This window comes from Camelus bactrianus, chromosome 26 (assembly GCF_048773025.1).
Source record: "Camelus bactrianus isolate YW-2024 breed Bactrian camel chromosome 26, ASM4877302v1, whole genome shotgun sequence".
Taxonomy (NCBI): Eukaryota; Metazoa; Chordata; class Mammalia; order Artiodactyla; family Camelidae; genus Camelus; species Camelus bactrianus.
The window spans coordinates 16,135,608-16,149,686 of NC_133564.1; the positions used below are offsets into that span (position 1 = coordinate 16,135,608).

Below are 14,079 nucleotides of genomic sequence, written 5' to 3' on the forward strand. Positions count from 1 at the left end.
AGTGTCACTGCTGTTCTCAGCAGAACTTCCACTGAGAAAAATAGTCAATATTAAACAGCAACGGCGGTGATAACATGCCGAGAATTCTGGCCAGTGTAGGGTAGGGGCGGGGCCGGGGGGAGTCGTGTGGCTGGTGTTCGGGGCCCCGGAGTGCACAGCGGGGGTCTAGCCTGGTCAGGGTGGGTGTAAGGAAACGTTTGCCCTGAGTTCTAAGGGAAGGGGACGCGAGCTTGATGAGGATGGGGGTACTCATCAAGGAGGAAGAAGTGGTGTGGTTCAAGTGCCCCAAAGCAAGAAGAGCTTACAGAGTGAAAGGAGAGTGACAGGAGATCAAGTTCAGAGAAGCACAGATGTGGTGGCAGCCCTGATACAGCTTGATAAAGGTGTGAGATGAAGACAGTGGGAGTCAGTGATGGGTTTAGAGCAGGGGCGTGTGTGGCCTGGTCTGACTTGCATTTGAGAAAGTCCCCCAAATGGAAGAGAGGAGAACGAGGAGGAGCCAGGCATCTCACGGACAGACGTGAGGAAGCCGACGCACAGTGACAGGGCAGAGCTCTAGTGGGGGTGCTGGCGAGAAGGGCCTGTGGACTCCCTGGCTTCTGGGGTGAAGCCATAAGGATGCGCCGGGAGGGACGGAGTACATCCAAGTGGCAAAGTAGGGTAGAGACTGGACTCCAGCCATCACAGGGATCATGATTATTCCATTTTCACGAAAGAGCCCAGGCAGGCAAGTGTGTAGAGAAGGACTGTAGTTTAGAGGTTGCTTGGGGGGGTGGGGTGGGAGGAAAGGGGCTGACTGCTAATGTGCCCGTGGATATAGAGTTTCTTCTTGGGATGATAAAAATGTTCTGAAATTTGATTGTGGTGATGACCACACTAATGCCATTAAATTGTGCCCTTTAAAAGGGAGGACTGTATAGTATGTGAATTGAATCTCGATAAAACTGTTATTTTTTTAAAAGTAAATATGCTTAGTATTTTTAAAATCTAATCTCCTTCCTTCCATCTGTCAAGTTTATAAGCTTGGGATGGAACATGCTTAGTCCTTGAAATGAAGTATAATTATATTGTCAGTTGGGCGATAAGAAAAGACAACAAGCTGAAAAGGAAAAGTTTGTTTAATCTGAGGAACTGCAGACAGAGAGAGTGTCTGCTGTGTAAGCAGTTCTCCCCACTGATATTTATTCTTTTTTTCATTCAACATGCATTTGTGGGACATTTATGAAACATCCGGGGCACTGCTCTAGGTGCTACTTTATGATTTCAAGGCAACGTAGAAATATGTCTCCCACGGCTTAGCCCTGAGACCGAGCTTCCCATGTTTTGTAACCAGTCTGTCAAGGCTGCCCCCCTCTTCTTCTAGCACGTAGTTTACAAGAGCTGACTTTGGTCTATCACAAACTGCTTACAAAGATGAAACACATAATCACATTTGGAAATCTCTGGATATTTACAAAAATGTAAAACACTTTTATAGAAAATTCATAAAAGAGCCGTGCGTCTTGAACAGGGAGTTTGTCTGGTAGCACCGTCGAGAAGCTTGGACTCACAAGGACTTGGGTGTGCAGAAGGCTCTCTGGTCTCTCTCCATCACCGGGGCTTACAGATCTGCTTTGGTTTAAAAGGGGGTGGGAACCTTGACCTGGCTGGGATCAGCAGCCAATGCCAGTCTGAGGGCTCCTGGAGAAACTGGCGGATTATGAAGTTGCTGTCAGGAGATTCAGGTCTGCCAAGGTCCAATCAGCCCATCTCTCCTTAGCGCAAAAAACTGCATGACTTAAAAGTGTTGTCCAAGGCCGCACCCCAGACCCTGTGAACCTGCCTCTCTGGAAATGGGCCAGATGATGCTTACAATTCCAGAAAGGCTGCAAACTACTGTCTCTAGCTGGACTCTGATCTGCTGTGGATTTCCAAGATCCCTTTAAAAGTAAGGAGCTGGGATTTTGTAATTCAGGGCTCTTGGAGGCTAGAAGGAATTCCCTGGGCCTGCTCTAACTTACGCTAAGTCTTTAGGTCTTAATTGAATTGGGTTCTGGCGATTGGGCATATGGGCAGGGAAAGTAGCCATTCATCCTATCTTTAATTTAAGGATCATTCCTTTCCTTTATCTTCGGTCTTTGCAGGTCAATCCAATTATCTCCTCCTGGAATTAGCAATGGAGTAGTAGAATAATCTGGGAAAGTAAAATAGTCTATCTGTAGTCCAAGTGGGTTTTACTCTGATGGAACAAAATGCATTTAGAGAAAGTAGAATTTTCCTTGGGAAAATAAGGTAACTTTAGAACAAAAATCAAAAGAAAAAAATTTTAGCCAAATAATTAAGCCACTAGAATGTGTGCATTGTTTTAGATAAAAAGTTTTTTTCTCCATTGGGTGTCTGAATTTTCTTTATTATTTACCAATATGCATGATTCCAAAAGTACCGTATTCTCACCTGTCTATTCAGGACCACTGGTTGAGTAACTATACTTTGTCAGACAAATATCTGAAATTTTATTATGTAACTTGAAGCTTTTAAGGGTGAGTGAAGGGAAAAAAAATGGTAGAACAGAGCATGAAAGACGAATCCAAGTCTGTGTGTACATTTGTACCACCCTTGAATTTGACCATCCACTTTTAATTTAATCACTTGGATATCTTTTAGGCATCCTTCCTTCACAAGGGAAGACAGTGGGCTCCACTGAATTCATCAGAACACAGTTCTTTGAGGAGAAGGAAAATTTTGAACAATAGATGCCTATTTCAACAACCACTGCCGATGTTCTGAAAGCAGTAATTTGCTCTCAGCCAGGAAACAAAGGCTGATGTGCCTTTCCAGTTGATTCGATGGTTTGCTGGCACTTAAAAAACACATTACATAAATCCTTAGAAATCTTTTGTGAAGATAAATTTGGTATTTTAAAGCAGCGATCCTTTGCCCTCACGACTCAAGGCCCAGAGGCGGTTCCCAGGCATCTTGAATCAGGGTGAGCGGAGGGTCTCATTTTTCAACGTGAACGACCACAGAAAGGCGTCATCGTCCTGACGAGACGTGGTGCGTTGTCTTTTGCTGACAAAATGTCTCACTTGCCGATGTGCCTCATTTAGTGCAGACCCCTTAGTGCAGTGATACATGTATGACGCTGAGCAGATGGAGATGCAGTTATCCCCTGTTCTGCAACAAGAGCTACAGCAAATGTAGAAGACTAAAACTGAACACATTTCAACTCAGGCTCAGTGCCTCTTCTTTGGGGTTTCTTAAGAATTCAGGGCTCCGAGGTGGCACTTTGACCAAACTGTTTCCCAATCACGTGACTACGTGGTTAGTGACTGGGATTTGGCTCCATCCTGTCGCCTCCATTCCCCGCCCCTCCGCCAACCACTTTCCTGGGAACTCTGGGCCATCAAGGGCCCAATCTGCCGTGGCTGTTGAGTAAGCATTGCTCAGGGACGCTGATGCATCGAACTAATGCATCACCACTTTGAGCAACGAGTTGAGATTCCTGCAAGTCTGTCCACACCGTCAGCCCTTTCCCTGCCTGTGATGATATGTCAGGGGGATCCAAAGAGTGGCCGTCTCTGAGTGCGCCTTCCCATAGGCAGGTGGGCAGGCGGGCAGGCCGTCCAGCACACGCAGGGCCTGCCGTGCGCACGTTCATAACGTGGTATGCTGCCAGAAGGCTCACAGGTGCCTGCATCTGTTGTAAGCTTTTCTACTCTTCAAAGCCAGGGATAAAGTCTTGTGCACTCAAGACTTGGGGAAGGAACCCGTCTCTTTCACTTTGTTCTATGAATTCTGCAGTTCTTAGTGATTCTGATTGATGGTTGAGCCGTGCTAAGATACGCTCTTCTGGGACTTCATAGAAGGTGAGAAGACTCCACGAGCTGGGTCACAGACAGCAGCCACTGCTCCCACGTGGACCTCTTCTTCCGAGATGGAAGGAGCAGGTTAGTGGATGGTGGTCCTCTACCCCGAGGATGGCTCCCGGGTGTAGACAGGGCAGAGACAAGGGCCCGCTCCATGCAAAACAGGACCGAGCGGGGCCAGGACCGCATGTAATACCTGCTCAAGGTCCGGTTGCACCAGGGCAGGCCCTGCTCAGACAGCTCATCTGAGTTCGTGAAAAAAAAGGGAGAAAAATAACCTACAGTTGAACAAGTGAAAACCTAGGATTTTCCTTACCTCCAAAAAAACCAAAATTCTGTTTTTGTTTTTTTAAGAAATAGGGACTTTATGTATAGACTCATCCAAGAATAATATATTTACAGCTTTTATGGCCTTGATTGAAATAATGAAGCTATTCAGATAGAAAACAAACGCCCCCAGCCCTGGGGGGCGGAGGCCCCCCGGGCCGGGGGTGTGGGGACCGCCGGCGGGCGGCTAGGCCAGCAGCGCCAGCAGCGCCAGCAGCATCGGGACCAGCGCTCCGGTGCGCGGAGGGGTGGCCGGGGCCGAGCTGGCCGGGTCCCTCAGCATGCACACCACCCGGGACCAGGACCCGTTGTTGGGCAGCGGGGCGACGCCGGACACGTTGCACATGACATTGTAGACATCCACAGATCTGATGGGAGCGGCTCTGAAGTTGGATTTGAAATCTGAAAGGGAAAGGCAAGCAAACACGTTGTCATGGTCATTTGCGGGCAGAGAGGGGGGTTGTCACAATGCGGAGGAATTACTCTCAGGAGCCGGGCAGCTTTGGGCAGAAACTCTGCTTCATCCATGGGCTGTGGACAAGGGATTGTGAACCTGGAAGGAAATCTGGAAGGTTTTAGGAGATGAAGAAATTCACTTTCTGTGGCTAATGGAGATGAGTTCCTTTGAAAGACAGGTCAGCCAACAAACTGCATAACCGTGCTTCCCTTGTGACAAAAGAGCTCTCCGTGACACAAGGGCCACCCGAGGCTGCTCATTTTTGCAAGCACTGGAGAGCTGCTGTGGTTCCAGAAGGCTGACTATCTTGCCAGGGTCCCCAAAACCCAATTCCATGGTAGACCTCTCTTCCAGAATGCCTGTCCAGTGGGGACTGGTTAGCCTGGGTGCCCCCAACTCAAGAATGTTTCCCATTTTCCTGCCACAAGGAGGTCCCAGGGCTGGCTGCAACATGACTGTACCGTTTTCTAGGTGTGATCATTAATTCACAAATAACAGCAATGGTTTCCTAAATACGTTTGGAAGATCAGTTGAACATTCCTTGGGAGCCTTTCGCTGGCACATAAAATAACTTAGCTGTGTGGGAAGTAAGGGACCTGGTATTGAGTAAGGCACCCAAGTGAAGGCTCCGCGATCTAAGAGAAGAGTGTTGTGCCCAGAGGCTGCATCAGACTCCAGCAGTGACACGTGTGAGCGCGGGCGGGGCTGGCTGCTCACAGCATAGCAAGTGAGGGCACTGAAGGAGAGATTTCAATCCAAGGTGGACCCTCTCCTTCTCCACAGGAGGCAAAGAAGATGCTGAATGAGAAGTGTTTAAAGAGTGAATATTTAGTAATATTCATAAGCACCTTCATGTTTAGATTCCAAACCAGAGCTTCCAACAAAATATCCAAAACTATTAAATCTGAGTTTGGGAAGGAGTTTTATCCATCAATAAAGGCCTGTGCATGTACTTTAAATATCCCTTTAATTTTTTTTTTTTTTTTAGAAAAGGGTAGTTTGCGGGCTGTAAAGCCAAGTTTTCTATCTTAGAAAATAATCTTTATCGTTGCTTTGTAAAATGATCACATATACTTGATTCAAAAAGCAAACAGGCACCAATAGCAAGAGAGCACAGAAGTGTCCACACCAAAGTCTGCTCTATATTAACCCTGAAATTATAAATACAGGGGGAAGCTATACACCGAAAATTCGGCCGCAGGGGATGTTCGATCTAGGGCGACTTCCCAAGGGATGGGTCTTGTTCACTTTGAAGAATTAAAGTTGAATTCAGCATTAAAAGGCTCCTGGGCTCTACAACCAGCTTGCAGCCCCTTACTAGCTGGGCAACCTCAGGGGATGGGCATGCAGATGGTGCCTGAGTCCCAGCTCCAGGCACACTGCCTCTGCTGATGTGGAACAAATGCCCAGCAGAGCACGGATGGAACGTCTTCACCCTATAGATAATCCGAAAGGTTCACTTTACTTTTAGAGCAAGGAGGGTGGAGGTCAGCATCACCTCAGGGTGAAAACTAGTTTTTAAAAAACCCACGCTCCCCTAGAAAGGAGCATGCGGAGGCTGCCCTGGAATGCCAGCCCTTCTCTGTCAAGGAGAACGTTACAGCCAGATGAGGATGGTGGTTACGCTTCTCCAGAGAAGAATCAGCTGCAGCTGAGAGATCAGGGGCAGGGTTGTCCCGGTGACTCAGAAGCAGCTCCCCTCTCTGCTTCTGACTTGCCGTGGACCTGGGTGTGCTGGCCATCCTGCCACACCGCCTGGTGGCCATGTCCCTGTCACCTGTGAAAGTGGCAGGGTATGTGAGGGGGTCATAGACAATAGTAAATCCAAGATATCTCTCCAGCCTTTCAAACATCTACTTCTTTAACATTTGACAAGAAAAACTGAGGTCAAGCTCTACTGACAAAAATGTTAGAAAAGATTCTCTGTTTGTGTTGAAAGTACAAAATCAGATTTTGTGCAGGTAAGCAGGAAGGAGAATTGGGTTTTCTTTCCCACTCTGGTTCACGGTTCCCTGGCCTGCAGGGTTGGGACTTCGGACCAAATGCAGAGGTGAACCAGGCTGGAATGAGAGCTTCTAGAAAATTCCTGAATAGCAAAACAATTCCTGATCCAATTGGGAGGGCCCAGCCAAGATGGCGTTCGAAGCTGGAATGGGAATCCCAGTTGTTCCCTTGGGTTTTACATTTTGGGGGACATTAAAACCGCTTCTTCTAAAGAGAGAAGGTTCTGGAGGCTCACGCAGCGCCTGGCCACCTTGGGCTGCTTTCCAGGTGCGGCCTGCTAGCTCACCAGGCAGCTCACTGAATCATACTCCTGCTGTCTTATCTCAAATGTGGAGTTCTCCAGGGCAAGATTAGTTGTTCAAATTAGAAACTGGGATTAACCAGAGAGAGGCTATCTTCCAGAATTCTCTCCCTTTCTCTTAGTGGACCAGACTCACGGACTGACTTCTGAAGCTGCATCTGGGCAGCCGCAACGATGCTCAGCCTCCTCCGTAAGCGAGAAGTACCTACAATTAGTCGGGAGCAATGTTCCTTTATCTCAAGGTGCAGCTAGATAGCTAATAAAGGCTGCGCTCTTACATTTTCTTCTCAGTAAACAGTGTGTAAAGCCATTCAATCTTCTGTGAGAACTGGAGCCAGAAACATGACGGCTTGTGGGAGGCTCTCAAGGCTGTATCGGCCTGGAAACGTTTCTGCAATTAGCCCAGTCCATTTTCATCAGGGTTGTCTTTTTATCTATAAGACTTCAGCTTTTCGTTTTAGAGGAGCCTATGAGGGAGGCCTTTGTTAATGGACAAAATCTCCCTGCTGAATTTAACTTGGAGCTATTGCAGCTTTGGGCACTTTGTTTATAGTTTCTGGTGGGAGGCTAGGTTTGCTTTTGCTTTAAAATATGCCCGAGACTCTTACTCATAAACACTCCAGCTGACAGCTGTTTTGATTCGCGATCTTACGTCTCTCTCCTGGGGAAGGAGGAGGTGATGGCTTGAACGAAAGCTCCGCTGTCACATGTTTTCCCGTCTAGAGGCCATGGCCCTGGAATGTCGCCAATCTAGTCTAGCAGCTGACCTCAGCAATGTCCTCAAAGCTCCATCCTGCATCCATTTGGCTTTTGAGCTCTGCGGACCTCACCTGGGCTTGGCTAACAGGGGCCGCTGGACGACTGTTACTGGCTGATGGCCTCAGGCTGGGGCATCCTCTGAACTCTCTCTCAGGCCAGTGCCATGAACCCAGCTGGCGCTGTATAAAAATGTGCTGCTGCCGGCTGGGATGCTTGCTTAAAGACAAGGGAACCTGGATTACACGTGGGCGATGACTGGGCCTGAGGTGCTCCCCAGAGGCACCTGTGGAGGGTGCAGAAACTGACACCTCGTAACTCTCCGCAGCTCTCCTGTGGTAGGTGGAGTGACCGAGGCGGGTGGAGTGAAGGGGGCTGACATAGATCTCTGTCCGGTTACATCGAGGCCAAGAGCAGGGCTTCCAGCCGTGATCTCTAACCTATAATCTGAAAGGGAAGTGTGGACTTTCATGGGCTGAAACATTCTGAGCAACATCCAGAAAAGGGAATTTGGAATCTGGGCCTCAGGATGAACTTATTTTATCTGATAAGGAGGGGGCAGAGCAGCCAGAAAGGGGCGCTCATGAGCCAGCCAGTCAGCTGACCGTCGATGGCTGTTGGCTGCTTTTTACTCTAATTTTTTTGTTTTGAAAAAGGGGGTGTTCAGGTAGTAGTACCTTTTGAGTGTTTGATAAACTCTTCCAAATGTGAATTTACAGGACTGTATTAAAGCAAAGGACCAAACAAGCCCTCTCCATCACCCCACCCCCACCACCGCCCTCTCTCCCAGGCCTGGGCGTTTATCTGGTCGAGGAAGGTGCATGAATTTGCTTTCCCCAAGACAGCCCTGGTCATTCGGGCTCGTTCTCAGAGTCAGTCACAAAGCCGCTTCCTCGCCTGCCCCTGAGCACATCCTGGCTTCTGGTTGGGCCCTGCACCGAACGGCCCCCACTGGGGTGGGTGCTCCAAACAGCGGGGGGACTGTGGAAGAGTCAGACCCCGTGAAGTGCTCATGTCAACCTTGAGACTCACAGCTGTCAGCAGCCTGGTGCCTGACAAGCGTCCCTGGACATCAGATAGCTGTGAAATAACATTTTGATGAATTAAGTAAAAAATGAATCGCAAACATGTGGAATACATTTTCTTCGCTGCGCCTGAGATTTAAAACTTACAAGGAGAAGTATTTGGCCACGTTTGCCAAACCCAAGAAGCATTTGAAAGCCAGCCAGCCAAAGGCGTGGAGACCGGCTGGGTTTGCTCAGCTCTGCTCATAAAGAGCGTCTATAAAGAAATCACTGCAGCCTTGACTACCACCGTGAGCCCCCGCTGCAGACGCTTCCTTGGGAGCGGGTGAATAAGAGGGTTGGTCATGCCTTGCCTACCGGGTCCAAAGGCCAGGAAGATGCCCCTCATGTCCATGAGCTCGTTGTCGTATCCGTGCCACCCGCGCTGCCAGCCTTCCCTCCTGCCGGTGCTGTTCATCCAGAAAGGAAGCATCTCTCGGTCCTGAAATCAAGTGAGGCACGTACATCACCCTGTGTCCATGCGGTGCTGAATGAGCATCCAGACTACTGCCCAGTGTGGGGATTTCCAGCTCAGCGTTCTCGGCTGGGGTCGTCCAGCCTCAGCGGGATCACTTCCTATGCCAGGGAGCTCAGACCTTACGAGGTGGCCCATTCAGCTGCATAAGAGCTCTAGTTCTGAAGGTATCTTCTTACTTGGGGCTGCACCGTACCTCGTAATCACTGTTAGAGCCACTAAATCTAGCATGTCAGAGACAGAAGGGATGTTAACATGTACCTGTGGTACAATAAAAAATGTAACTGGCCTTTGTCCCAGGTTCCTGGCCCAGAGGTCCTAAACCTTTGGAAATTCCTGAGTGATAGGAGTATTTTTTGTTACTCGTAATGAGCCCCTTTCTCCCATACCTGAGTTTATGCTAATGAGATGACTCACGGGGTGGGAGGAGGGCCCCCCAGATAGCTTCAGGATGGGGGCTGGTCACCAGAGGAACCAACCATGTGATGAGAGGGTGAGACTTTCAGCCCCATCCTCTGACCTCTAAGATTGAGTTCAGTCACTTGGCCAATGATTTAATTACCCAGGTCCACACAATAAAACTCCGTATACAAACCCAGAACAGTGTGGTCCAAGGAGCTTCAGGAGTAATGAACACGTGGCTGTGACAGGAGGGTGGTGCACCCAAAGCGTGGCTTCTCTGCACCCCTCACCCCAGCTTTGCACGATGCATCCTGCCATCGGGCTGTCCCTGAGCAACAGCCTTCGAAGTAAGATTGTCATTGTATGTGTAGCCCCTTTCTGAGTTCTGTGAGTCATTCCAGTGAATTATCCAACCTGAAAGAGGGTTGTGAGAACCCTCAGATTCGTGGTCACGTCGGACAAGTGTGGGTAGCCCAGGGACCCAGGACCGCAGCCAGCATTCGGACGTGTGGGCAGTCTTGTGGGAGGGAGCCCCTCAACGCGGGGCTCTGCTCCAGCTGGGGGCAGTGTCAGAACTGAATTGAACCCAATTGATATCAGAGAATTGCTGTTGCTGGAAAACGCAGCGTCTCATCCACTCACTTCGTTTTCTAGTGAAGCCATGGAAGCCCGGGGGCAGCCTGTGTGCCCCACCCCCGCGGCCTCTCTCTGGCTGCATGCCAGGACACACCAGTCCCCCCACCTCCATCCACGTTTGAAGGTAGCACTCGTCCTCCTCTTCTCCCAGCCCTCGTGCCTTCACTTCCTTCCACCATTCTGCATTCAGGATGGGTCCCAGAACCGTCACTTCCCGGCCACCCTTCTTTCCTTCAGAACTAAATTTTTCTGGACTGCAGCTGCTGACTTGGGAGACAAAAAGCTTGAAGGCGGTGTTGCAAATCCTAAGGCGGCTGCAGCCAGCTGGACACAACCCGAGCCCTTCATGGCAGACTGAGCATCCATTCCTGATATTCCAATCATCTTCCTGCTAAGCAGGCTTTACCGTTACAAGTGTTCCAAATGCAGGAGGCAAAGCTGACCGGGCGTGATGAATGAATGCAAGCAGAACAGCTGAAGCACCGGGGATTTACAGCTTGGCTCACAAGACCCGTCATAGTACATGTATTTAGTGTGCAGTACGGTTCACCAGGAGCCTCTGAGGACATCCACTTAATTGTCATTACCTCCCAGTGTGGATGGTATTATTTTTCTCGCTTTGGCACAGAGAGGTTAATTGACACTCTTAAAGTCACACAGCTGTTGAGAGGCTGGGATTGGAACCCAGGTCGTCGGTCTCCTGGCCCTTGTACACCTTCCAGGACCCCACGGGCAGGGCTCCTGCCAGCACTGGGCAGTGGGGTGTCCTTGTCCCTTGCCTCTCCGCTTGCTGAGTGGTGGCCAGTTACAGAGTATGGAGTTGAGATTTTGGAATAGGCTTGGTGTGGGGTTAAATTCCAGTTTGCCACTTTCTAGCTCTGTGATCCTTGATGAGCCCTGTGCCTTCCCCAGGCTTCAGCTTTCTTGCTGGATGCAATAATGCCTGCCTCGGAGAGATCCTGGAGGACAACCCGACTGTGTGCTAAGTGCCTGACACACACTAGGTCCTCGATAAATGGCTGGGAATGGTCACCAGATGCCACCAGCCCCAGGGCGAGGCGCTCAGGTCCCGCAGCAGCGCACTGGAGGCTGCGAGGCTTGAACCCTCCTTTGCTTACTTAGCTGTCATATCCCATTGCACGCCGTCCAGTCTCACCCCATAAATCGCTTTCTGGCGTTACCGCTTTCCAAATTGCACTGTTTCATTGACTCTCTGTTTCCTGAATCTCCACCATCCCTTATCCCTCCTTCTCCAGCTGCAGCTTGTATTTTGCTGTGGGAATGTTTTTATTAACTGACTGCATTTCTGACTTGTTACACAGTTTTTTGTTCTTTGTCTGTGTGATGATTGGGACAACTTGTCCCAATCTAGTTTCACTGGCTGCTTCCCGTCTCAGCCCATGAGGCAGTGAGTCCTGAAGCCCTAGGTGGCACATTTTGTCACTAGAGACTTTGCCAGTTGAGAACCCCGGGGGACATATGTGTCCCATGACAAAGGGACAGGTACAAGGAGACGAAGCTGATTACCTGATTTTAAAACTCCAGTCTAAATTCTACAAACACCAATATACAGCAATGAAAAATCCCAGCCCTGAAGGTAATGGGCGACTCTGTCTGATCGTAGGTAAATCCTCTAGTTTTCATTAACATGACAAGTTGCTCCAGGGAAACAACTATTCTTACTGATTTTAAAAAGTCATAATAAACTGGCTGGTTACGTGAGAAGCTAAGTGACAGAAAGGATTACTGGACGTAATCTAATCACATCGCATAATTAACCTCCAGAAGGTGCGCTGATAATCTGCCTCCTTTTCCCTTCCTGGTGGCTGTCACTGCTTCACTGCTTAATTCTGTGCCCTCACAGGACCCTACCCGTGCCCACCTCGGCCGCTGTGGATACGTACCATCCAGGGCAGCCCTCAGACCTCGCAGCTTGGAGCAGGAGTCCGCAGGCGGGGGGTCCCCAAGATACTGGCTGAGGAGCCTCCCCTCTCCACCCCGATCCTGACCCAACGAGGCCCAGGGACTGCCACACAGCGCCACCTAGTGACATCTGGGGGAGGTGCCCAGACCCTGCAGGTGAGAGAGGGTAGAGGGTGTGTGTGTGTGTGTGTGTGTGTGTGTGTGTGTGTGTGTGTGTGTGTGTGTGTGTGTGTGTGTGTGTGTCCGTGTGTGTGTGTCCGTGTGTGTCCGTCCATCCGTGTGTGTCCCTGATGGCGTGCGGGAGGAGGCACTGAGTTAGGAGCCTGTTTATTCAGCTCAGGAGACAAAAGCGAGCTCTGACTGCTCCAGGCGCTCTGCTGGGCTTCCTTCGGGGGACACAGATGAGGAAAGTGGTTCCTTCGCCTTAAAAAGCTTATCCTGAGTGAGCAAGGAACAATCTGTATTGATTCCCAAGCAAGCCAGAGCCAGGGGTGGGCGCCTGAGGCCGCAGCAGGGAGGAAGGTTCACGCAGGGCGGAGGCCTTTGGCTTGAGAGGAGCGGGGAGGAGCCCTGAGGTGAGCATCACTGTCAGGCTGCTTTCCAAAGAGGAACCAGGGCACCCCGACTGGCTTTTCCCACCTGGCATCCAGTCTCCTGAGCAGGTGCCTGGGTACATTGATGGTTAAACATTTTAACCATCACCCCTCGTTTCAACCACTGAAAGTATAATTGCTGCTGGAGAGTGGGGTCAGGGACCCGAGTCTCCCCTCTTACTCTCTTGATGAGGCCTCTCCCCTGATCTCTAGGACACCGGGAGACACAGTTGAAATCAGGTCAGATTAAAATACATTGCTAAAATGTGAACACCTGTCTAAAGTGTGTGAGGGTCCAAATAAAAATTAAATCCACATTGTTCTCCTAGGGCAAGGTTATTACAGGAACTTCTCACACACACACACCCCCAAATGCAATACACTGACATCATCTCAGGCTGAAAAGGCACCCAATAACGTCTCAGACGTGGCTTCACTTAGAACCCGCGTGGAGGTGACGGCAGTCTGGCTGGCCCTGGTGGTTCTGCTGTAGGGTTAGGCTGAGCTGTATGGCGTCCATCACAAAGCACCGCTTCTCCAGTTTTGTGGCGTTGCTATTTTAAATCCTTCTCCTGAGGGGCTTCCTGTGGGGATGACCCCTGGGAGCCCCCGGGAGTGGCGGTTATGAACCTTCAGATATGCGTTTGCCACACGCCAGCGCAGAGACGGGTCCCTCCCACAGGTCCTCTTTCTCCATCTTAGAAGGCTGCCTCTCTGGAACAGAAGTTAATTGCTCAGGCCTCAGGCCCTGGTCTGACCCTGGCAGGCCCGCAGCCACGTACACCCTAATCCTGGAAATGGAAAATGCCAGACAGCAGAATCAGCAGGGACCAAGGGCCGCAGAACTCTCTGGAGACTGACCCTGGTCACCTCCAGAAAGCAAGCAGCCTCCAGCCCTCGACACCCAGCTTCCTTATGCACCATCGGTCGGGCCTGGACAGAACCACTCCAGCTGCGACTAAAACTCAGGGGCTGTGTTCTCCAGATTGCCTTGATTTCCCCAAATCTGGGTCTCAGACTAACTTCCTTTGAGCTGAGCCTGGCATTTCATACCCTTCACCAGTTTCCACCATAAATCTTCCCCTGGAGACAGGTGTGGCCTCCCTGGGGAGCTTGGGCCCGAGCGTGCTGCATTTCCCGCCTCTCAGACGGGAGTCCAGAAGGCCAGCGAAGCACCACGTCTCACAGTCCTTCACCAGGTGGCCACATCTGGCCACCTTTCTGAGCCCAGCGGCATGAGGGGAACACCGTTCCGGAGAGGCCACAGGAATTGGCCCTTGAGGCCAAGTGGTGGCT

General features: G+C 50.3%; 1 protein-coding gene across 4 annotated transcripts in view; it reads right to left on the minus strand.

The window, feature by feature from the left end:
• Positions 1–1,100: 1,100 nt before the first annotated feature.
• Positions 1,101–14,079, minus strand: part of ENPP6 (ectonucleotide pyrophosphatase/phosphodiesterase 6) — an 85,297-nt gene continuing 72,318 nt past the window's right edge. For 3 of the 4 annotated variants that reach the window (XM_074353310.1, XM_074353309.1, XM_074353308.1), the window contains 2 exons: positions 9,073–9,196; positions 1,101–4,574 (listed from right to left, as the gene is read on the minus strand). In XM_074353310.1, coding sequence (XP_074209411.1) covers positions 4,360–4,574; positions 9,073–9,196 — 339 coding nt within the window. In that variant the 3' untranslated portion in view covers positions 1,101–4,359. The remainder of the gene's footprint in view (positions 4,575–9,072; positions 9,197–14,079) is intronic. The other variant, XM_074353311.1, reaches the window with a different exon arrangement.